General features: G+C 38.7%; 1 protein-coding gene across 7 annotated transcripts in view; it reads right to left on the bottom strand.

The window, feature by feature from the left end:
* Positions 1 to 23,329, bottom strand: part of GPATCH8 (G-patch domain containing 8) — a 108,623-nt gene that overhangs the window by 33,356 nt on the left and 51,938 nt on the right. For 4 of the 7 annotated variants that reach the window (XM_080827371.1, XM_080827372.1, XM_080827373.1 and 1 more), the window contains 2 exons: positions 19,166 to 19,233; positions 18,433 to 18,519 (listed from right to left, as the gene is read on the bottom strand). In XM_080827371.1, coding sequence (XP_080683497.1) covers positions 18,433 to 18,519; positions 19,166 to 19,233 — 155 coding nt within the window. Of the gene's footprint in view, positions 1 to 18,432; positions 18,520 to 19,165; positions 19,234 to 21,281; positions 21,327 to 23,329 lie in introns of all 7 variants that reach the window. The other 3 variants (XM_080827374.1, XM_080827377.1, XM_080827375.1) reach the window with 2 other exon arrangements.

The following is a 23,329-nucleotide window of genomic DNA, read 5'->3' on the forward strand; positions in this document are numbered from 1 at the left end:
CCTGGTGATTCGCAGACCTATACCCCTGGGGCTAATAATACATTATATGTTAATAAAAAAATTTTTTTAAAAATAATAATGTATTGGCTTTCTTACTATTTTATAACTTTGCTTTCAAAGAATTATATTATGGTACTGTAAGGACCTATTTTATGTTTATATTTTGGCAAAAGGCTTTCATTGAGGTTAAACAAAACCTTGTTGTTTAGCCCTTGAACTGTCCTTGCTCCCCTTCCCCCAGGGGATTCACTTAAAAACAAGTCCCGGAAACCAGCTCCAGGTAACAATGCCCAGATACAAAGGTGGGTCAGGCCAGGTGGAGACATCCGATCAGTGGGGGGTTGCATACTGTCTCCCTAGCTACCAAGGAGTATGGGTCCCGCCCTTTGGGAACCCTTTTTGGCGCCAATCCTAGTCAAGGTATAATAGGCTGGTTCAAATGTCTAATAGAATAAATTGTAATTCAATTGGTCACCTAGCATCACTGTGGAGTTTCCTGTGTGTGTTACAATCTCATTGGTCACCTGTGCGTGGCCAGGCCCAACTGCATGGCCTTTACCCTTAAAAGCTAGACTGTGAAACAGAGAAGGGTCGCCCTCTCTTGCAAGAGGTGCGGCCCGAGCCCCGAACGTTCGGTCTGATTCTTGATGCTTGGCGGTCTGATTCTTGATGCTTGGCGCGAAATAAAGCTTTGCTTGACCTTCGCTTTGTATCAGTCTCTCTCCTTTAATCACGGACCCGTTATTGGGGCATAACAGGTAAGGTATGGCTTTCTCCCTTGTAACTGCAGAAGCTGAGTATAACCTCAGAAAAAAATATATGTATTAAATATAACAATGTTTCTACTACTTTATTATGAATATGACTGCTGTATGTCATAAAAACTTTATAACCATTCATTAGTGTATAGGCTAGACTACTGTGAAGCAACTGTATTGATTACACTAGGCTAAAGTGAAGCAATCATACCATTGCTTCTAAGTTATCAATGCATGAACTATTACACTTGTAAATTGTTTCCCATATTATCTTTTCATTTTTGATGTCTAGTACTAGTAATAATTAGTAATTACTAGTAATAATTAATATAAGTAATAGTAACTAGTAGTAATTAATAATAATTAGTAATACAGTGTTTTGTATCATATAAGACATTACTGATGTAGGTACTGACAGATGGTTCATCTTATAAACAGAGGACATGGGATGCCGGGTGGCTCAGCCAGTTAAGCCTCTGCCTTTGGCTCAGGTCATGATCCCAGAGTCCCGGAACTAAGTCCTATCAGCAGGGAGGCTGTTTTTAGTATTTGCTTTTTGCTAGCATACTTGATCATAAGAAACTATGTAACACATATACAAAATAATGTGTTAAGCAATTGTTTCTGTTATTGGTAAGGCTTTTGGTCAACAGTGGGCTCTTATTAGATAGTTATTACATGTTTTTGACCACGTGGGAACCCCTGAGTTGTTCAAGGGTCAACTGTGTATACATTTGCTGTAAGGGACTACAGAGGAATGAGAAGAGGAAAGAAATGATAAATGATGACTTGTGAGCCATTTACAGCAGGGGTACATAAATCAATCTCACAGTAGATTCTTCCAGTTAACAGATGTGAAGATAAGTCTCATTTCCAAGGCTTCTAAAACTGGCTTTTCTTCTACTCAGTTTTTAATCTTTTGGATACACTTTCAGGGCAGTTCTATCATCTACCATTTCTCACTGAAGCTATTTAATCAGTACACAAGAAAAGTTTGCTGTATTTTGTGGAATGCCAGGATGAACCAGTTTGGATAAATTTACTAAAACTAAAAAGTGAATATACAACACTTATAACTTTTGTCATATTCAATCATTCACCTAATTTTTAAGAAGATTTTATTTATTTATTTTAGAGCTAGGGCGAGCACAAGCAGGAGGAGGATCAGAGGGAGGGGACAAGCAGACTGCTCTGAGTGCAGAACCCTGAGATCATGACCTGAGCCAAAAATCAAGAGTCAAGACACGTAGGAGACATTCAGGTACCTCTCATTCAGCATAATTTTTGCTAAGCACCCTGGGCAGTTTCATTTTGTCTGGCTATTAAGTAACTTGTGGATATTCTTCCTTATCAGTGCTGGTTTTCTCAAGCTAGAAGTCAGAAAACTCACTTTCTCAACTTCCCTTAAAACCAGGGTTCAGGGGACGCCTGGGTGGCTCAGTTGGTTAAGCCGCTGCCTTCGGCTCAGGTCATGATCCCAGCGTCCGGGGATCGAGTCCCGCATCGGGCTCCTTGCTCGTCAGGGAACCTGCTTCTCTCACTGCCTCTGCCTGCCTCTCGGCCTGCTTGTGTGTACGCTCGCTCGCTCTCTCTCTCTCTCTCTCTCTGGCAAATAAATAAAATCTTAAAAAAACAAAAAAAACAAACCAAAAAAACAAACCAGGGTTCAGACATGTGACCTTCCCATCAAATATATCTGCATAAGACTTTGATTTAAAAGTGAGCAGTATGTGCTCGCTTCGGCAGCACATATAATAAAAGTGAGCAGTATACTGGGGTGCCTGGGTGGCTCAGAGGGTTAGGCTTCTGCCTTCAGCTCAGGTCATGGTCGAACCCCGCATCAGACTCTCTGCTCAGCAGGGAGCCTGCTTCCACCCCCCCCCCCACTGCCTGCCTCTCTGCCTACTTGTGATCTGTCAAATAAATAAATAAATAAATAAATAAAATCTTAAAAAAAAAAAAAAGGAACTTCTCTTATCTTAAAAAAAAAAAAAGAAGAACTGAGGTTCAAAGAAGCAGAGCTACTAGCATGTCAGATCACAAGGTACATCCTATATCCCCTCACAAAACAGAAATGATAGTATATTAACTGCTATAGAACACGGTAAGTAGAGACGGCAAATGGGAATTAGAGCTCTGCCTATTACTGCATCTGTAATTAAAGTAACAAGAATTTTATTCAAAACTGAAAATCAAGTAATATAAATACTATACAACCATATTTAATTGTATGCTACATACAAAGTATATTTACTAATATTAGGTGGTAGATGAAATGAAAGGGAATAAGACGACAAAAGCAGGTTAACCTGCCATTTCTAAAGTAAATAATGGACACTAAAAGACAAAGAGAACAAAGGGTTATTTTATTAAGTTAAAGGGAACTACAACAAAAATACAGTCCCTCTATATCTATCTCTATCCCTATATTAAAAAAAAAAAACCTAATATAAAATAAACCAAACCTATCTGTCACATAAAAAATTGGGGCATTGGCTGGTTTGGTCAGGTAAGCATGTGACTTTTGATCGTGGGGATGTGAATTTGAGGTTACTTAAAAATATATTTTTTCATATTGTAATGCAAAGCTAAACCCAACTCCACGAAATTATAAGATGCACACCCAAAACAAGGTGATTCAGAAAGATTGAACACAAAAAAACAAAGATGGGGCACCTGAGTGGCTCAGTTGGATACTCAACCGACTCTTTTTTTTTTGAGGGGGAGAGAGAGAGAGAGAACAAGCAGCAGGGAGATGAAGAAGCAGACTTCTCACTGAGCAGGGAGCCCAATGTGGGACTTGATCCCAGCACCCTTGGATCATGACCTGAGCCAAAGGCAGATGCTTAAACAACTGAACCTCCCAGGCACCCCTCAACCGACACTAATTTAGACTCAGGTCATGATCTCAGCATCACTGGATGAAGCCCCAAGTTGTGTCCAGCTTCAAACACAGCAGGGAGTCTGCTGGAGATTCTTTCTCTCCCTCACCCCTATTCTCTCTCTTTCTCAAATAAATAGATCTTAAAAAACAAAAATAAAAAACACAGGGGCACATGGGTCGCTCAGTTGGTTGAGCATCTGCCTTTGGCTCTGGTCATAATCCTGGGGTCCTGGTATCAAGTCCTGGGTCGGACTCCCTGCTTAGCCGGGAGTCTGCTTCTCCCTCTGTCCCCAACCCCGCTCATGCTCACTCTTAATCTTTGTCTCTCTTTCTCACAAAAATAAAGACAGACCTTAAAGAAAAATTAAAACAAAACAAAACAACAAAACCCCCCAAACCCAAAGATATACAAGGCAATATACACAAAATGAAAGCAGAATCAAGGTCTTACTTTCAAATGAGGTACAGATTACACTATAAAGCTTTAAACAAGATAAAGAAAAGCACTTAATAATGTCAGTGAGGGCAACTCATGGTATCTAAAAATTTTAATATCTACCATAATCTAGCAGCAACATTCATGATGCAGAAATCAGAGATTTATTAAAATAAGGAGACTCGATAAATCATCTCCCATTTAATGACAGATCAAAGAGATAAAAATTAACTAAATGGGACGCCTGGGTGGCTCAGTTGGTTAAGCGGCTGCCTTCGGCTCAGGTCATGATCCCAGAGTCCTGGGATTGAGTCCCACATCGGACTCCTTGCTCAGCGGGGAGCCTGCTTCTTCCTCTGCCTCTGGCGCCACTCTGTCTGCCTGTGCTCACTCTGACAAATAAATAAAATCTTTAAAAAAAAAATTAACTAAGACATTGAACACCTTAGTTATATATATATATATATATATATATAAATATAAATTTTTAAGATTTTATTTATTTATTTGTCAGACAGAGATCACAAGTAGGCAGAGAGGCAGGCAGAGAGAGGAGGGGAAGCAGGCTCCCTGCTGAGCAGAGAGCCCGATGTGGGGCTCGATTCTAGGACCCTGAGATCATGACCTCAGCCGAAGGCAGAGGCTTAACCCACTAAGCCACCCAGGTGCCCCATGAACACCTTAGTAATATATTAAGGTATGTGGCCTAAAAATAGGAAACGCACCTTTTAAAGTACTCATATAATGTTCATCAAAAAAGGCCATATTAGGCTACAGAGGAAACCATAATAAATTGTAAAAAGAGATAATGTAAGTAACGTATAAACACAGTAAAATCAAACTAGGAATTAACATTTTTTAAAGGCTTTTCTATAAATCTGAAACCACAGAATTTCTAGGGGGAAAAATGATAATGACATTATTTATCAATATGTACAGGTTAGGAAAAATATATAGGTATAACTACTTAAAGTAATAGAATAATAAGAACAAAGGCCAAACTCTGGATAAACTCTCATACACGTATACCAGGAAATATGTTTCCACTTACATAAAGTCCAAAATCATGTAAAATTGGGGCACCTGGATGGCTCAGTTGGTTAAGCAACTGCCTTCCCCTCAGGTCATGATCCCAGGGTCCTGGGATGGAGTCCCACATTGGGCTCTCTGCTTGGTGGTTAAGTTTGTTTCTCCCTCTGCCCCTTACCCTGCTCGTGTTCTCTTTCAAGTGCACTCTCTAATAAATAAATAAAATCTTAACAAAAAATAAAAATAAAATAGTCAAAACCATGTAAAATTAAACAATACATGTTTAGGGATACAAAACACATTGTAAAACCATTTTTAAATCCAAGGGACCATTTAAAACCATTTAAAATCTGGGTTGCTCAAGTCAGGTGTCTGACTGTTGATTTCAGCTCAGGTCATATTCTCAGGATTCTGGGATTGAGCCCCACTTCAGACTCAGTGCTCAGTACAGAGTCCCCTTGGGATTCTCTCTCTCTCCCTCTGCCCCTGCCTACCCCTCCTTGAGCTCTCTATAATAAATAAAATCTTGGGAAAAAGGGGGGCTGTCAATAAAAGAGGAGACAGTATTTCTTGAGTCACTCTATGAAACCAGTATTACTCTTACACAAACATTTCACCAAAAAAACTACAAACTAGTACTTCTTATGAATTTAGATACAAAAATTCTCAACAAAATGCTAGCAAACTGAATTCAGCAGCATATTTTTTTTTTAAAAAAGATTTTATTTATTTATTTGTCAGAGAGAGAGAGAGAGAGTGAGCACAGGCAGACAGAGTGGCAGAGGGAGAAGCAGGCTCCCTGCAGAGCAAGGAGCCCGATGTGGGACTCGATCCCCGGACGCTGGGATCATGACCTGAGCCGAAGGCAGCTGCTTAACCAACTGAGCCACCCAGGCGTCCCTCAGCAGCATATTAAAGGGGTCATACACCATGACCAAGTAAGACTATCTGAGGAATGCAAAGTTGATTCAATACATAAAAATAAATAGATGTAATATGCCATATTAAATAAAGGGGAGGGGAATCCCTATTTGTTCAATAGATACAAAAAGTAACAAAAGCATTCAACAAAATCTAACACCTTTTCATGACAAAAAAAAAAAAAATCAACAAACTACAAATTGAAGGGAACTTCCTCAATCCAATATGGGCATCAATGAAAAAGCCCTAGCTAACATCATACTTAAAGGTTAAAGACCAAAAGCCTGCCCTATACGAAGATCAGAAGGAAGATGTCTGCTCTTGCCACTTCTACTTGACAATATACTGGGAGTTCTAGGTAGGGCAATTAGATACAGGGGAAAAACAGGCATCTAGATTGGAAAGAAACAAATAAAATTATCTTTATTCACAGATGATATGATATGTAATAAATCCTAAAGAATTCACATAAAAAACTCTTTAGAGCTAATAAATAAGTTTAGCAAAGTTGCAGAAAATACAAGATCAATCAATATATGAAAATCAATAGCATTTAAAAAAAGTATTTAGGATTAAATTTAACAAAAGAAGTACAACACTGAACAAATATTGAAAGAGGGGTGCCTGGGTGGCTCAGTGGGTTAAAGCCTCTGCCTTTGACTCAGGTCATGATCCCAGGGTCCTGGGATCCAGCCCCGTGTCGGGCTCTCTGCTCGCAGGGAGCTTGCTTCCTCCTCTGTCTCTGCCTGCCTCTCTGCCTACTTGTGATCTCTCTCTGTCAAATAAATAAGTAAAATCTTAAAAAAAAAATGCTTAAAAAAAAACAAATATTGAAAGAAATTAAAGAAGATCTAAAGATGGGGCACCTGGGTGGCTCAGTGGGTTAAAGCCTCTGCCTTTGGCTCAGGTCATGATCTCAGGGTCCTGGGATTGAGCCCCAAATCGGGCTCTTTGCTTGGTGGGGAGTCTGCTTCCTCCTCTCTCTCTGCCTACTTGTGATCTCTGTCAAATAAGTAAATAAAATCTTTTTTAAAAAAGGAAGATTTAAAGAGCGATGCCTGGGTGGCTCAGGTGGTTAAGCTGTTGCCCTCGGCTCAGGTCATGATCCCGGGGTCCTGGGATCAAGTCCTGCATTGGGCTCCTTGCTCAGCAGGGAGCCTACTTCTCCCTCTGACTGTCGCTCCCTCTGCTTGTCCTTTCTCTCCCTCTTTTTCTGAGAAGTACATGAATAAAAACTACAAAAAAAAAAAAAGATCTGAAGAAATGGAAAAACATTCTGTATTCATGGATTGAAAGATTTAACATTGTTAAAATGACAATACTCCCAAAACTGACCTACAGATTCAACATAATCCTTATCAGAATCACAGCTGATTTCTCTGTAGAAACTGATCAACTGATTCTAAGAATTGGGAGAGATCAAGACAAGCCAAAACAATCCTAAAAAGGAATAAAGTAGGAACGCTCACACTTCCCAATAGCAAATCTTACTACAAAGCAACAATAAGCAAGATCGTGATTTTCCTTCTTTCTTTCTTTCTTTCTTTTTTTTTTTTTTTTTTTGAGATTTGCTTATTTGAGAGAGAGAGAGAGAATCCAAAGCAGACTCCCTGCCAAGCAGGGAGCTAGACAGATGCAAGGTTCAATCTCAGGACCCTAAGCTGAAACTTAACAGTTGGATGCTTAACCGGCTATGCCACCCAGGTGCCCAAGACCATGATTTTCAACAAGGTTCTAAGACCGTGTGGTGAAGAACAATCTTTTCAACAAATGGCACTGGGACAACTGGGTAGCCATACACAGAAGAATGAACTGGAACACCTACCAAACACGACATACAAAAATTAACTTAAAAAATTTATTTCAAAAAATACATCAAAGACTTAAATATAAGAGCTAAAACTTGAACTTCTTAGAAGGAAACACAGGTATAAATTTTCATAGCCATGGATTGGGCAATGGATTCTTAAATATGACACCAAAAACACAAGCAACAAAAGAAAAAGATAATGGACTTCATCAAATTTTTAAAATTTGTGCATCAAAGGACATTTTGAAATGAAAAGACAATCACAAAATGGGAGAAAATATTTGCAAATCATGTATCTGACAAGAATTAACAGGGAGTTCCTATAACAATAAAAGAACAGCCCAATTTAAAAATGGGCAAAAGATCTGAATAGATATTTCTCCAAAATAATAATAAATGGCCAGTAAGTGCAAGAAAAGATATTCAACATCATTAGTCAGGAAAATGCAAATAAAAATCATGATCAGATACCATTTCATACCCACTAGGATGGCTATAAAAAAACTTAAGTGAGGATGTAGAGAAATAAACTCTCAAACACTGCTGGTGGAAATGTAAAATGGTGCAACCACTTTGGAACAGTCTGGCACTTCCTCAAAGAGTTAAACATAGGAGTTACCATATGCCCAGCAATTCTATTCCTATGTAGATACCCAAGAGAACCAAAAAATATATTTACACAAAAACTTGTACAAGATGGTCACAGCAGCATTATTTATAGTAGCCAAAAAGTAGAAAAAACCCGAATGTCCATTAATTGGTGAATAATTAAACAGACGATAGTATATTCTTCAATGTAATATTCAGCCATAAAAAGGAAATGAAGTACTTACACATGCTATTAACATGACTGACCCTTGAAAACATGCTTAGTAAAAAGAAGTCAGATATGAAAAGCCACATACTGAATGATTCAACTTATATGAAATGTCCAGAACAGGCAAACCTAGACAGAACGTGGCTTTCAAGGAGAGAAGGTGGGGTGAGGAATGACTGCTGAAGAGTATGGGGTTTCTTTCTGGAGTGATGATAATGTTCTGGAATTAGTACTGATGGTTGTACAACATTGTGAATATGCTAGGGTCTTTAAATTGTATATTATAAAATGGTAAATGGTAAATTTTACCTCAGCCAAAAAAAATATATCTGAAAAAATGGAAGGGAATGATAAAACACAAAAATATAGTGCTTACCCCTGAACGAGGAAGAAATGGAATGCAATCATAGAAATCACTGATTATGTTCTTTTTCTTAAACTGAGTAGAAGACACACAAGTGTCTGTAGTTATTCTTTATTTATTAAAGATTTTATTTATTTATTGACAGGGGGGGAGAGAGAGAGAGACAGAGACAGAGAAAGAGGGAACACAAGCAAGGGGAGTGGGAGAGGGAGAAGCAGGCTTCCTGATGAGCAGGGAGCCCACCCAAGGCGAGGCTTGATCCTAGGAACCTGGGATCACAACCTGAGCTGAAGGCAGATGCCCAATGACTGAGCCACCCAGGCACCCCTGTAGTTATTCTTTATATATTACACATTTTTTAGAAAGATTCTATTTATCTGAGAGCCAGAGAGAGAGAGAGAGAGAGCATGTGCAAGCAGGAGGGAGAATGGGGAGGAACAGAAGGAGAGGGACAAGCCAACTCTGCGCTGAGTGTGGATTCCAATGCAGGGCTTGATCTCAGGACCCTAAGACCACGACCTGAGCCAAAATCAAGATATGGATGCTTAACTGACTGAGCCACCCAGGCGTCCCTTATCTTACACATATTTTTTTTCTTACACATATTTTTAAAATATCTTATCAGTATTTAATAAAATACTCAGGGTGTCAAAAATGGGACTGCATTTCTTCCCTGTTAAAATTTAAACCTATTTAAATTTAGAGCCAAACAGCTCTACAACCATCTGCAAATAGAATGGAAGGTGACATAAATGAGGCAGTGAATGTAGAGACTACTCTTTAAGAAGTTTAGTTCTAAAGACATGTAAAAAGAGAAGATAGTAGCCACAGAGAGTGGGAGTCAACAGGTTTTTGTTTTTTTTTTCCCCCAGTTAGTGGTTCTCTCCCCCCACAAATGTGTGAGCATGTTTACTGGTGAAAGAAAAAGAATGAATAATAAGAGAGGCTGCCAAGGTTACACCTTTTTTTTTTTTTTTTTAAGATTTTATTTATTTATTTGACAGAAAGAGAGAGAGAGAGTCCAAGCAATAGGAGAGGGAGAAGCAGGCTTCCCGCTAATCAGGGTGCCTGATGTGGGGCTTGATCCAAGGACCCTGGGATCATGACCTGAACTGAAAGCAGACCTTAACTGACTGAGCCACCCAGATGCTCCAAAGGTTACACCTTTACCAAGATGTAAAGTTCTTTTATAAGATAGAGAGAGGTCTAAGATCCAGAATTCATAGGTAGGAAATATCCTTTAACGGACAGTGAAAAGGGGAGAAAAATTTAAGGACAGGAATAATTGGGCCCAAGTTTGATGGTGGATATTATAGGCAGATGAATGCACTCTGACCCGACGGTCCACATTTTGTTAATTTTTCTATTAGGAGTAAGGAAAAGTGGAGGAAGGACAAGGGCAGTTGAGGGAAGAAGAGGGCATGAGAACCAATGCTTAAGAACGAGAGCTGAGGCGGGGCGCCTGGGTGGCTCAGTGGGTTAAGGCCTCTGCCTTCGGCTCGGGTCATGATCCCAGGGCTCTGGGATCGGGCCCCACACCGGGCTTTCTGCTCGGCAGGGAGCCTGCTTCCCTTCTTCTCCCTCTGCCTGCCTCTCTGCCTACTTGTGATCTCTGTCCGTCAAATAAATAAATAAAATCTTTAAAAAAAAAAAAAAAATGAGAGCTGAGGAGACTAAGCAGGAAATGACATGAAAGATTACTCGGCAGTTCTGAGCCCAGTGAATCAGAACCACTCTCATACTGCACTACAGTAAAGATGTAGAAATGCAAGTATTTGTATTGACTGGAGACAGGCTTTGGTTAAATAAGTAGCTTTATAAAGGGATGCCTGGGTGGCTCAGTGGGTTAAGCCTCTGACTTCGGCTCAGGTCATGATCCCAGGGTCCTGGGATCGAGCCCCACATCAGGCTCTCTGCTCAGCAGGGAGCCTGCTCCCCCCGCCCCCCGGCCCTGCCTGCCTCTGCCTACTTGTGATCTCTCTGTCAAATAAATAAATAAAAATATTAAAAAAAAAAAAAGAAGTAGCTATGACACAAAGATCAGGAAGAAAAGAGTTGGGGTCAAAATGTTGAGGGAAGTAAAAATCTGTGGTGCTTGACAGTACAAATTAAGGAGGGGCTACGTTACTAAAGCCAAAGTTCCAAGGTCATGGGAAGGTGAAGAACAAATACAGTGAAATAAATGAGTGACAAGCAGGAAGGGGAAAGAGTTTCACAAACAGTAAAGATCTGACAAGACTTCTGTGCATCTGATCAATAAAACAGGGATAAGTAATTCTTGCTTAACCCAATATGAAGAGTTCAAATGAGAAATAATTTCTTGGGCTGGGGGACAAAAAGAGCCTCAAAATATAATGCATAATATTAAGAGGCTGTGAATTCTGGGCTATTTCATTTTTATTCACTTGACAGTGTAACTTTTATTTGAAAACAAGATGTATTCTTCAGAGTATTTTTTCTTTAAGATTTCATTTATTTACTTGAGAGAGAGAGACAGACCACAAGCAGGTTGAGGGTCAGAGGAAGAGGGAGAAGCAGACTCCCCACTGAGCAGGGACCCCAACATGGCCAACATGGGGACTGATCCCCAGACTCTGGGATCATGACCCGAGCCAAAGGCAGATGCTTAACTGACTGAGCCACCCAGGTGCCCCACTTTAGAATATTTCTATTTCTGACAGTATAACCAAATAAATCTGGCCCCTCCCCTTATTTCAAAGAATATGTTTGTTCAATTCATATTTATTGAGCAATTATGCGCCAGGCATTATGCTGGATATAGTATTATTACCAGCAGACAAATAGACACAGTCTCTCTTCTCAATGCCATTTCTGCCCAAACAGCAGTCAGACTATAAACAAGTGAACAGACAAAAATTTATAAATGATAAAAGACAGTGTTGCAAGAGAATAAGGCAGAGTGGAGGATTTATTTAAACTAGGTGATGAGAGAAGGTTTCAAAGCTAAGTTCTAAAGGATAAAAAAGAACCATGTGAAAGATGATGAAACATAGTATTATAATCATTCAGGGCCTAAGGACAGTGTTTAGACAGAAAAAGAAGGTCTAGGTCTGAACATGAAGAACTCCAACATCTGAAGTTTAGGCCGAAAAGAAGGAACCAACGAAGGAACCTATACAGAAGCAGCAAGGAAGATAGGAACAATCTAGGAAAGTATGAAATCTTGAAAAGCAAGAGAAAAGAAAACGTTTTAAAGAAAAAAGAATGGTCAATTGTATTCAACAATGCCAAGAAACAGAATATGGAGTAAGTTTTAAAAGAGCTACTGGATTTAGCAAACAGAGGTATTTTATGGCCTTAAATAAAGTGGTTCAGTGAAAAGTGCTAAAGCCAGCCTAACGGGTTGAACGGTGCATAAAGAAAAGGGCAGGGAGAAGAGAAGGAAGAGGAAGATTTCACTATGTTATAATTCTGAATAAAATAAAATAAAAAGGGGCACCTATCTTGGACTCCTGGGATCAAGCCCAGAGTCAGGCTCCTCAGCAGGGAGTTGGCTTGTCCCTCACCCACTACCTCTCTCCCTCGCTTGTGTTCTCTCTCATTCTCTCTCAAATAAATAAAATCTTTAAAACACACACACTTTAATATATAGTTGAGCTCAACAAGACAGGGCAATCCCTAGATGCCTGAAGGTGAGCCTTCAGGACCTTGATGAGAGAAAGCTAGTAAGCACTCCCTATGAAAAGTTCAGAGACAGGGGACACCTGGGTGGCTCAGTTGGTTGGACGACTGCCTTCGGCTCGGGTCATGATCCTGGAGTCCTGGGATCGAGTCCCGCATCAGGCTCCCAGCTCCATGGGGAGTCTGCTTCTCCCTCTGACCTTCTCCTCGCTCATGCTCTCTCTCATTGCCTCTCTCTCGAATAAATAAATAAAATCTTAAAAAAAAAAAAAAAAAAAAAAAAAAAAGAAAAGTTCAGAGACAGGAAGAGTTGTCTCCATGGAGTCCCCGGCTGGCTCAGTTAGTAGAGCTTGCAACTTCTAATCTCAGGGTTGTGAGCTCGAGCCCCATGTTGGGTGTAGTTTACTCCAAAAAAGAAAAAAAAAAACAGAAAAAAAAACAAAAAAACAAAAAAAGAGTTGTCTCCATCCTTGAAACAGAAACTAGAAAAACTGCACTACCTCATTACCTTCTGTCCATGAAGACACCAAGAAACTCACCATGTATCAGTGTGTAAATGGAAAGAGTCATGTATAAGAGGCTGGAACTTCAGACCCGTCACTGGTGGACTTAAAGGATTTACACTTTCCAGTCACAATGTTTAGGTATTAACATTTTAAAAAACCAGTCCATTAGCAGTTAAAGACCCTGTATCTTAGCAAGCGCACATATGAAACTATCTCATTAGCACTCCCTCCAAAATCCAGGATACAAGAAATTTCCACAGAATGATGAGATGACAATCAAAACTGCAAGCCACCCAAGGAGACAAACCACTGTGAAAAAGTCAGGAGATAAAACAAACTATAAAAACACATATCATGTACTACAGTTAAAAGAAGATTTGAAAGAAATTATAAAATAAAAACATTAAAGTGTTTAAAAAGAAAAAAAGGCACAAACAGCACCCCAAATACAAAACCTAGACATTACTAAAAAACCAAAAACAAATTAGAAATAGAATAAAAGAGGTATTTCAAGAATTTAGGAAGTCATTTTCAGTGAGGCTGTTTTTTAAAAAGTCAGACATCTGGGGACGCCTGGGTGGCTCAGTGGGTTAGGCCTCTGCCTTCGGCTCAGGTCATGGTCCCAGACTCCTGGGATCGAGCCCCACATCGGGATCTCTGCTCAGCAGGGAGCCTGCTTCCCCCTCGCTCTCTCTCTGTGTGCTGCCCTGCCTACTTGTGATCCCTCACTCTGTCAAATAAATAAAATATTAAAAAAAAAAAAAAAGTCAGACATCTGGGGCACCTCAGTGGCTCAATCAGAAACCGGGTCTTAAGCATTCAACTCTTGGGTTTCAGCTCAGGTCATGATCTTACAGGTTTGGCATAGAGCCCCACGTCCTCTGCACTCAGTGGAGAGTCTGCTTCAAGATTCTCGCCCCCTGTATCCCCCCCCAAAACAAATATATTTTTTTAAGATTTTATTTATTTATTTGGCAGAGAGAGAGAGAAGAGCACAAGCAGGAGGAGAAGCTGACAGAAGAAGCAGGCTCCCCGCTGAGCAACCCTGGGATCATGACCTGAGCCGAAGGCAGACACCTAAAAAACTGAGCCACCCAGGCGTCTCTCAAATAGTTAAAAAAAAGTGAGACATGGGGGCGCCTGGGTGGCTCAGTGGGTTAAAGCCTCTGCTTTCGGCTCAGGTCATGATCCCAGGGTCCTGGGATCGAGCCCCACATCGGGCTCTCTGCTCAGCAGGGAGTCTGCTTCCTCCTCTCTCTGCCTGCCTCTCTGCCTCCTGTCATCTCTGTCAAATAAATAAATAAAATCTTAAAAAAAAAAAAAGTGAGACATGTAATAAAACATATTTACAAACGTTAATTATGGAGTATAAGTGGTTGGTATACGAGTATTAACTATATAGTTCTTTCCATTTTTCTGTATGCTCAGTTTTCATAATAAAACATCAAAGAAAGTATCGCTGAAATGAGAAACAAGTACTTATCTAAGTTAGACACAGCTAGAAGATAGAATCTTCTACACTATCTTCTATAAGCTCTATGTTTTTTCCTTTTACAAGGATTATTCATGGTATGATATTGTTATTGTATGGTATGGCATGGTATATATGGTCAAATATATAAGGGTCTGCCTTCTAATTCCTAGGTGTTTCATAAAGTTTTTTGCTATTACAAATGCTGAAATTTTTGTAATGCCCATTTTCTCTTTGTTGATATACAGATATCTAATTTTAATTTATGATTCTGAAACTAGCATCCAGCTAAACTTACTAATTTATATAATTTATCTGTATATTCTTTCAGATATCTGTGTACGTAATCATACCTGCAAACAAAAACAGTTTTGTCTCTTCCTTTCATCTCTTATATATTTATTTGTTTGTTTGTTTCTGCCTGTTTATCTTTCTGTGTTGCTTAGGACCTCCAGCACAATACTTAACAGAAACAATGAGAGCTGTCATCCTTGCTATCTCCACATCCCAAAAGGAGAGTCCTCAACTTTTAAATATGGTATCTCGTATATGGTTTTTGTAGGCTTTCTGTCAGAAGATTCTTTATCAATATGGACAAGACTTTTCATTATGCATGAATGCAGAACTTTATATAATGCTTTTTTGGCATTTATTGAGATAGTCAAATAGAATTTTCCCTTTATTTATGTATTTATTTTTTAAAGATTTTATTTATTTTTTAGAGAGAGAGTGAGAGAGAGAGAGAGCATGAAAGGGGAGAAGGTCAGAGGGAGAAGCAGACTCCCCATGGAGCTGGGAGCCCGATGCAGGACTCGATCCCAGAATTCGGGGATCATGACCTGAGCCGAAGGCAGTCACCCAACCAACTGAGCCACCCAGGCACCCCTAGATTTTCTTCCTTTAATCTCTTATTGTGGTTGACTATATGCATTTGTAACATTAAATCAATCTTGCATTCTTTGCATAACTTGGTCATGATATATCCTGAATTGGTTCTGGTATTTGCTAGTGGTTTAAAATTTGCATCTGTGTTTTAAATCGAAGTGTCATTAAGTACCCTTCTTGTCAGTATTTAGAATCAAGGTGGTACTAATCTCTCATGAAATGAGCTGGGAGTTTTTCTTTTCAATTCTCTGGAAGATTAGACATTGTTGGTTAAGCCTGAAGTTACTGGGACGCCTGGGTGGCTCAGTGGGTTAAGCCTCTGCCTCTGGCTCAAGTCATGATCTCAGGGTCCTGGGATCAAGCCCCACATCGGGCTCCCTGCTCAGCGGGGAGCCTGCTTCCTCCTCTCTCTGCCTGCCTCTCTGCCTACTTGTGATCTCTTTCTCTCTGTGTCAAATAAATAAATAAAATCTTAAAAAAAAAAAAACCACTGAAGTTATTTATTTTATGAATTTTGATGGAACTCACTTGTGAAGTTATTTGGGCTTTATGGAAAGACTTTTTACTATAGATTCAATTTATATAATAGGTACAGAATTCCTGAAGTTTTCTTTTCTCTTCTTTTCTTTTTTAAGTATACTTTAGCAAGTTCTATTTCTTAGGAATTTGTCCATTTAAACCTAATTTTTGCATGTGGTGGCATGAGGTTAATTGCAAGATTTTTATCTTTTAGTGCTGCCTGCTGCACCTACAATGCTATCTTCTCACCACTGACACTAGTTTTCTAAGTTCTTTTCTTCCTTAATATCACCAGAAGTACCTAACTTTTGGCTTTGTTTTTTGTTTCATTTCTGTTAACCTTAATTATCTTTTATTACTTCTTTTCTTTTGCATTCTTTGGATTTACTTTGCTATTCTTTTCCTAACTTCCTGAGAGAAATGTTTACTTCACTTTCTGCTTTCTCTAAATAGCATTTAAGGATATATATTTGCTATCACATATGATATTGCTTTAGGTTATCCTAGAAGTTTTGATACATAGTATTTGTATCTTTCAGTCCAAAATATTTTCCAATTAGCATTGTGATTTCTTCTTTCACTTACTGGAAACTAAAATAATTCTCTCATAACTTACAGGGGATCTTTCTATCTTTAATTTAAAAAACCGACTGCTGGGGTGCCTGGGTGGCTGAGTCGTTAAGCGTCTGCCTTCAGCTCAGGTCATGATCCCAGGGTCCTGGGATTGAGCCCCGCATCTGGCTCCCTGCTCAGCCGGAAGCCTATTTCTCCCTCTCCCGTTTCTCCTGCTTGTGTTCCCTCTCTCGAGGTCTCTCTGTCAAATAAATAAATAAAATCTTTAAAAATAAAAAAAATAAACTGCTTTGTGGCTTGATTTCAGTTCTTCGAGATTTGTTGACATTTTATGACTGGGTTATTATGGTAGAAAATTTTGTTTAAATTAATGTTCCATATATTTTCAAAATTTCTTATTTTAGGGCACCTGGGTGGCTCAGTTGGTTAAGTAAGCAACTGCCTTTGGCTCAGGTCATGATCCTGGCATCCCAGAACTGAGTCCCACATTGGGCTCCCAGCTTGGGGGGCGTCTGCTTCTCCCTCTGACCCTCTCCCCTCTCATGCTCTCTCTCACTCTTTCTCAAATAAATAAATAAATAAAATCTTTTAAAAAAAAAAAGTTTTCTGATTTTCAAAGTGATTGGATTCACAATTCTATATAACCAGCAGGTGAAATCTGTTAATGTGTTAGTCAAATCTTCCAAATGTCTTTGCTGAATGTCTCTTCCACTTTTTAAATAGATTATTGAAAGAGATATATTAAAATCTCCCACTATTGTGGTAGATGTAACATTTCTCCTTATAGTTCTGTCAGTTTCTATATTAGTTATTTTTTTACAGTAGAACAGATTTTTAAAAATAAATCTCTTTTCCATCTTCCCACTTAAAGGTTCATGATGAAAATCAGTTTCTGTATGATAATCTTAACAAAGCCTATTTGTTACCTTCAAATTTACCTATTTTATAGTAGAGACTGGGCATACTACATCTTGAAAGGCATGTTCCCTGGTCAGTCTATTTTGAAAGCTAACTTTTAATATGGTCTAAAACTGTAGTTTAAACTAATCCCTTAAAAAGGAAAATACTGATGTCCCCCCACCCTCTCTCTCTCTCTTTTTTTTTTTTTTTTTTAAAGAGAGAGAGGGCAAGGGGGAAAGGGAGAGGAAGAGAATCTTGAGCAAGCTCCATGCCCAATGCAGAGCCCGACACAGAGCTCAATCTTATGATCTGAGCCAAAATCAAGAGTTGGTTGCTTAATTGACTGAGCCACCAAGATGCCCCTCAGTTTGTTACTCTTAAAATACCCCATCCAGGGCGCCTGGGTGGCTCAGTGGGTTAAGCCGCTGCTTTGGCTCAGGTCATGATCTCAGGGTCCTGGGATCGAGTCCCGCATTGGGCTTTCTGCTTGGCGGGGAGCCTGCTTCCCTCTCTCTCTCTGCCTGCCTCTCTGTCTACTTGTGATCTCTCTCTGTCAAATAAATAAATAAAATCTTAAAAAAAAAAAAATACCCCATCCACTGAAAACAAAAGTCCTGTCAATAGGTTCAAGTTCCCAAAGGACTCTTAAATAACAATTTTTACTGCTACTACTCCCTACTATGTACAGGCACTGTGTTTCCAAAGACGAATGTGATCATTCCAACACACTTATGAAGCATCAGCTCTCTAGTTTTTACAACAGTAATACAGGAAACTAACAGAAACCTGAGGCCTACTAGTAATCACCACTGAAGGTTAAACAAATCCTGTCGTAAATAGAGATCCTTTTCACCAAAATGAGTATCACTTTCAGTGTGAGCCCCCAACAACACCAAAGAATGGCTTCATTCAAGTACCTTGTACTTCTGTCTCAATTCTTCTGTGTCTTCTTTTTCTACTTCTAGGACACGGCGCCGTTCGGTAGCATCTTCAGCATAATCGAGCTTAACAAAAATAGATATAATTAGTCGTAATTCCTAGAGTACCCCAACTAGCTATTAAAAAATTATTTACACAACTACAGTATTACATGAAAATAAAAACTTCATATTATACTCAGCAACTCTTATTTCATTCTCACCCCACAGAGAAAAATGTGTGCAAAATAGCTAATTAATCCTATCATGCTGGTGGTTCCCAACAGGCACATTTTTTTAATGATAACAGACTTTACTTCAATGTTCAATGCCAAAGAATTAGGAGTCAATGGAGAAAATGTTTTAGGCAATGAAAAGAAGGTATCACAGATGACAGCTGTACACAGGGGCAAAGCTTCTACCATGGCAGATTTTTCAGAGTTGAACAATGCCTAAAGAAATAAGCACCAGGATCTGGGTTTTAAGTCTGATCTTGCCTTGTGGCATAACCCTGGGCAAAACATTCAACTTCCTTAGGGGCACTGTCTGTCACCCACCTGCCTCAAAGCCAGCACTAAATGAGAATGTAAAATATATTTTTTAATTTCCTAAGAAAAATATTAAAACTACATTATATCTGATAAGTGTATTTTTGTACTGGCATCTGAATTTGGAATTAATATCAATTTTAAATATGCCATTTAAAAAAAATTAGCTAACAAGATCAATTTACCTCCATTTCCATGCGTCCCATGCCCATGACATCATACTTGACAACAATCGGAATGGGATCTGTTCTCCCTGTAATAGGAACACATAATCAAGGTAAGAGGCAAAGCTAAGCCAACAGTTCACTTTATACATTGGGTTTGGGTGGTTAGAGATCTTGCCTTGGAGTGCAGAGACCAGAAAGCTACAGTGAACCAAACACAAGCCATTCTCACAGCTTACAACCAAACCTACCTCTCCCAGTTTAAGCCCAACTAATCACCTTAGCAAACATTCCAGTTGGGGAAAATTCCAGATTACTATAACAAAATTAAATAAGCAATGCAAAGCACTTCTAAGCAATGGCACCAGGAGATTTAAAATCAAAAACTTTAGAAACTGCTTTTTAAAATGATCCCCAAATAACTTTCCATCAAGAATCACTCTTACTGTCCACGGACACCCTCCCATACACACTTTTTAAACTAGTAATAAATCTCAACTGATATGGTTAAATTTTAAAAAATGCACGGTTTCAAACATGATACAGGAAAACTCTGTAACTGCAATTCAGCATGTTTAATATTTTTTTGTTTTCAAAATTAACTGGGGCTGTGACAATATTTAAATAAAAAGCAACAGTTAGTTGCCCTTAGGGACAAAAAATCATTTTACCTTTAAAACTGGTGCTCTGAGGTCTCATTTTCCAGAGCGGATTTATCACTGGCTATGGCAATCGGTAAGCTGTGAAAAGGACTAGTTGCGAAGAAAATTGACTTTAAACTAATCAATCTATGCTGGAGATTTTTAAAAATGTATATTTAATCCACTCATAACCAGCCAAACAAAGCAAAATGGGGCAGACAAGCACTTTACTACCACAGCTGTTTTACATCACAACTTGCGCTGTTTATTGTGATGTAAGCCCACTGAAAAGAGGACTGACTTACCTTATCCGTTGTACACCTTTAGTGAAAAAACACAATGTTTACTTCCCTCATCATTTCACTCAGGCTGGTGTAAACAATTGTTTTTTTTTAGGTTTTTTTTTTGTGTTTTTGTTGTTGTTGTTATACACACATATGTATTATACCTTTGGGCTAAAAAGCTGAGTTTTGTCAGGCTAAATCTGAGGTATTACCAAAACCAATTAAAAATAAATAAATGCCATATTCATGACTAGGCTTGGTCCTGGAGAAAAAAGAAAAAAACTGTTTTCAAAGTGATTGGCAACCACTTATATCCAGTTGCTCCTTATGTGTTTAATTTTTGTCTTTAAAACATAATGAAAAACAAATTCGGAAGTTTACTTATCACCAATATCCCATTACAGTTTTCAAACAATAAATAAGGAGATAATTAAGAATAATTATCACAGTGAAAGTTTAAGTTAATAAAGATCTTTTCATGCCAGGAAAAAAAAAAGGAAAAAAGTTCTAAAATCCAGCCTTCTTTTAGAAACTATCAAAGACTGCCAGTTAAACAAAATGAAAATGCATACTACCTTATGCCCAATGGTATAATAAATAAGCAGTGACTGCAATCTTTAGCAAAAGGACCAAATTAAAGACAGGTTATAAAAATGACTTCCTAGGTGCAGTATCACTTTCATAACGTCTCAATCAGGGATTTACTGGTAAAATACACAAATGTTCCAATGAAAGAATTGAAAAGAAACGTCAAAGGAATTTACTTTTTTTGGTTTTGGTTTCTTTTTTGGTCTGTCAGAATTTGTTTTGCAAGAATCAATGTTTTGGTACAAATTCATTACCTCTGTAAACCCCTGTTTATAAACTCTGCATTAGTACTTTTGCCTTCTAAGGCAGTCAAAGTTTGTTTTAATTTATTTATAAATTGCAGTAGCAAGTGCTAGTGCCCATTACATTGTGGGAAAATCAAGTTTTTGACAGTATTAGAATTTAATGTTTTAACTGATTTTTTTGGCAGTTCTAACACAAACAGATACATCCCTTCTTAACAGTACCCTTTAATGAACAAGGATCAGACAAGTTGCATAAGGAAAGGAAAGGAAAATGAAAAAGACCAAGCAGAAGGATGAAGGCTACAACAGAGAAAGTAAGCCTAACATATTGGTGCACTGATGACAAAAGGAGTAATTCAGTCTGAAAATAAAAAATTACCACTGCTAAGTTTACCATCACCACAACAAGTCCAGGATCATAATGCTGTAAAAAAGAAACACCATTTGTTAGGCAGAAACCATTAGGGTAGGAAACAGGCCTTCTAGCAGGCAGATGGGAAGGGGTAAAGTAACAACTGGTTTGTCCCTCCCCCAATTTCAGCTGAAGAAGAGGAAGGACAGACACTTAGTGCTAGAGCAGTTGTTTTCACATTGGTTGGCCCAGGATGTGGGATTTTTGCACTGCTACTTGAGAACATGTACAACCTCCTCTTTAACAATTCAAGGGGGGGGGGTGCTTTAAAGCAAGAGAACTAGCTCTAGCTTCCAATTTCTAATTTAACTATTCATTCTGGTAAATCAGTATTCAGGGCCCCAGTTGGGACTTCTCCTTAAAGAAATAACATCAAAGACAGATCAACTGGACAGTGATCATTTCGTTCACTAAAAGAACTCTAAGAGGATTTGTGGATTGGGAAGGGAGTCATCAAGACATTTTTTTTTTTAAAACATGTAAGTACAAGGTCTGGAAAATAACCTTTAACACTAAGTGCTTAGAAAACTTATGTATATTTGAGTTCCGTTGTGAACTCAAACTGTTATGAATGAATAAAACCCCTGAAGTAGCTTTCCTTTGTTTCCTTTTAATGAAGTCTTCCAGGGCTTGCCAACATCTTTCTTTCCGCATACAACAAAGCCAAGCTTTGAAGGAGACCAGGAACTCCAGAGAAAGTGGCATCAAAATGGCTGTCCCACTTATAATTAGTCCACTCAGAGGTAACTCAACACAGAAAATAAAGAGTCTGGCTTTAAAAATAATCTGAAGGTACTATAATAACATTTTGGTGACAGAGGGGGAACTACACTTATTGTGGTAAGCACCGAGTACTGTACAGAACTGCTGAATCATGTTGTCCACTAAAACTAATATTATAACACTGTATGCTAATCATACTTCAATTTAAAAAAAATATATTTATATATTATATTAAATGTAAAATATACAGGGGTGCCTGGCTGGCTTAGTCGGTGGAGCACACAACTCTTGATCTCAGGGTTGTGAATTCAAGCCCAACCTTGGGCACAGAGCTTACTTATAAAATATATATATGACAACAACAACAACAAAACCCAAACAAAAAACAATCTGAAGATGACATTATTGTCTGGGCCAAGCAGTAATTTCTTTCCATTATTAAAGAGGTTCCAGATAAAGAAAAAATCCTAGTGGGAAAAGACAGAGAACAATATATAATACAGAAAAAGAATGCAGCTTAAAAACAAAAACCTCTCAACTTACTCATTTGTGATTAATGATAAATCCTATCATAAAGACCACCACTGTGGAAAACCTGAATAACAATTTACAGTGATGACTTTTCAAAGAGTAGATAGGAACCAAATGTTTGCTAATATGATATTCTCTAGAAAACTCAACTTTTTTTGAAAAATAAATTGAACTGGGGTGCCTAGCTGGCTCAGTTGGTAGAGCATGTGACTCCTGATCTTGAGGTTGTAAGTTTGAGCCCCATGTTGGGTACAGAGGTTATTTAAAAATAAAATCTTTTAAAAAATAAAAATTAAAATAAATAAATAAATAAAGGGGTGCCTATAAAAATTAAAAAATAAATAAATAAAGGGGTGCCTGGGTGGCTCAGCAGGCTAAGCGCCAGCCTCTTGATCCCAATTCAGGTCCTGACCTCAGGGTCATGAGTTCAAGTTGGCCTCCATGCTGGGTGTGCAGCCTACTTAAAAAAATTAAAAATTAGGGACACCTGGGTGGCTCAGTTAGTTAAGCATCTGGGTCATGATCCTAGGGTCCTGGGATCGAGCCCCATGTCCAGCTCTCTGCTCAGTGGGAAGCCTGCTTCTCCCTTTCCTTCTGTCTGCTGCTTTGCCTGCTTGTGCTGTCTCTGTCAAATAAATAAATAAAATCTTTAAAAAAATTAAAAATTAAAAAAAATTTTAAAGGGACACCTGGGTGGCTTAGTGGGTTGGATGGGTCATGAGCCCCACATCAGGCTCTCTGCCCAGTGGGGAGTCTGCTTC

This window comes from Martes martes (assembly GCF_963455335.1).
Source record: "Martes martes genome assembly, chromosome: 16".
NCBI classification, from domain to species: Eukaryota; Metazoa; Chordata; class Mammalia; order Carnivora; family Mustelidae; genus Martes; species Martes martes.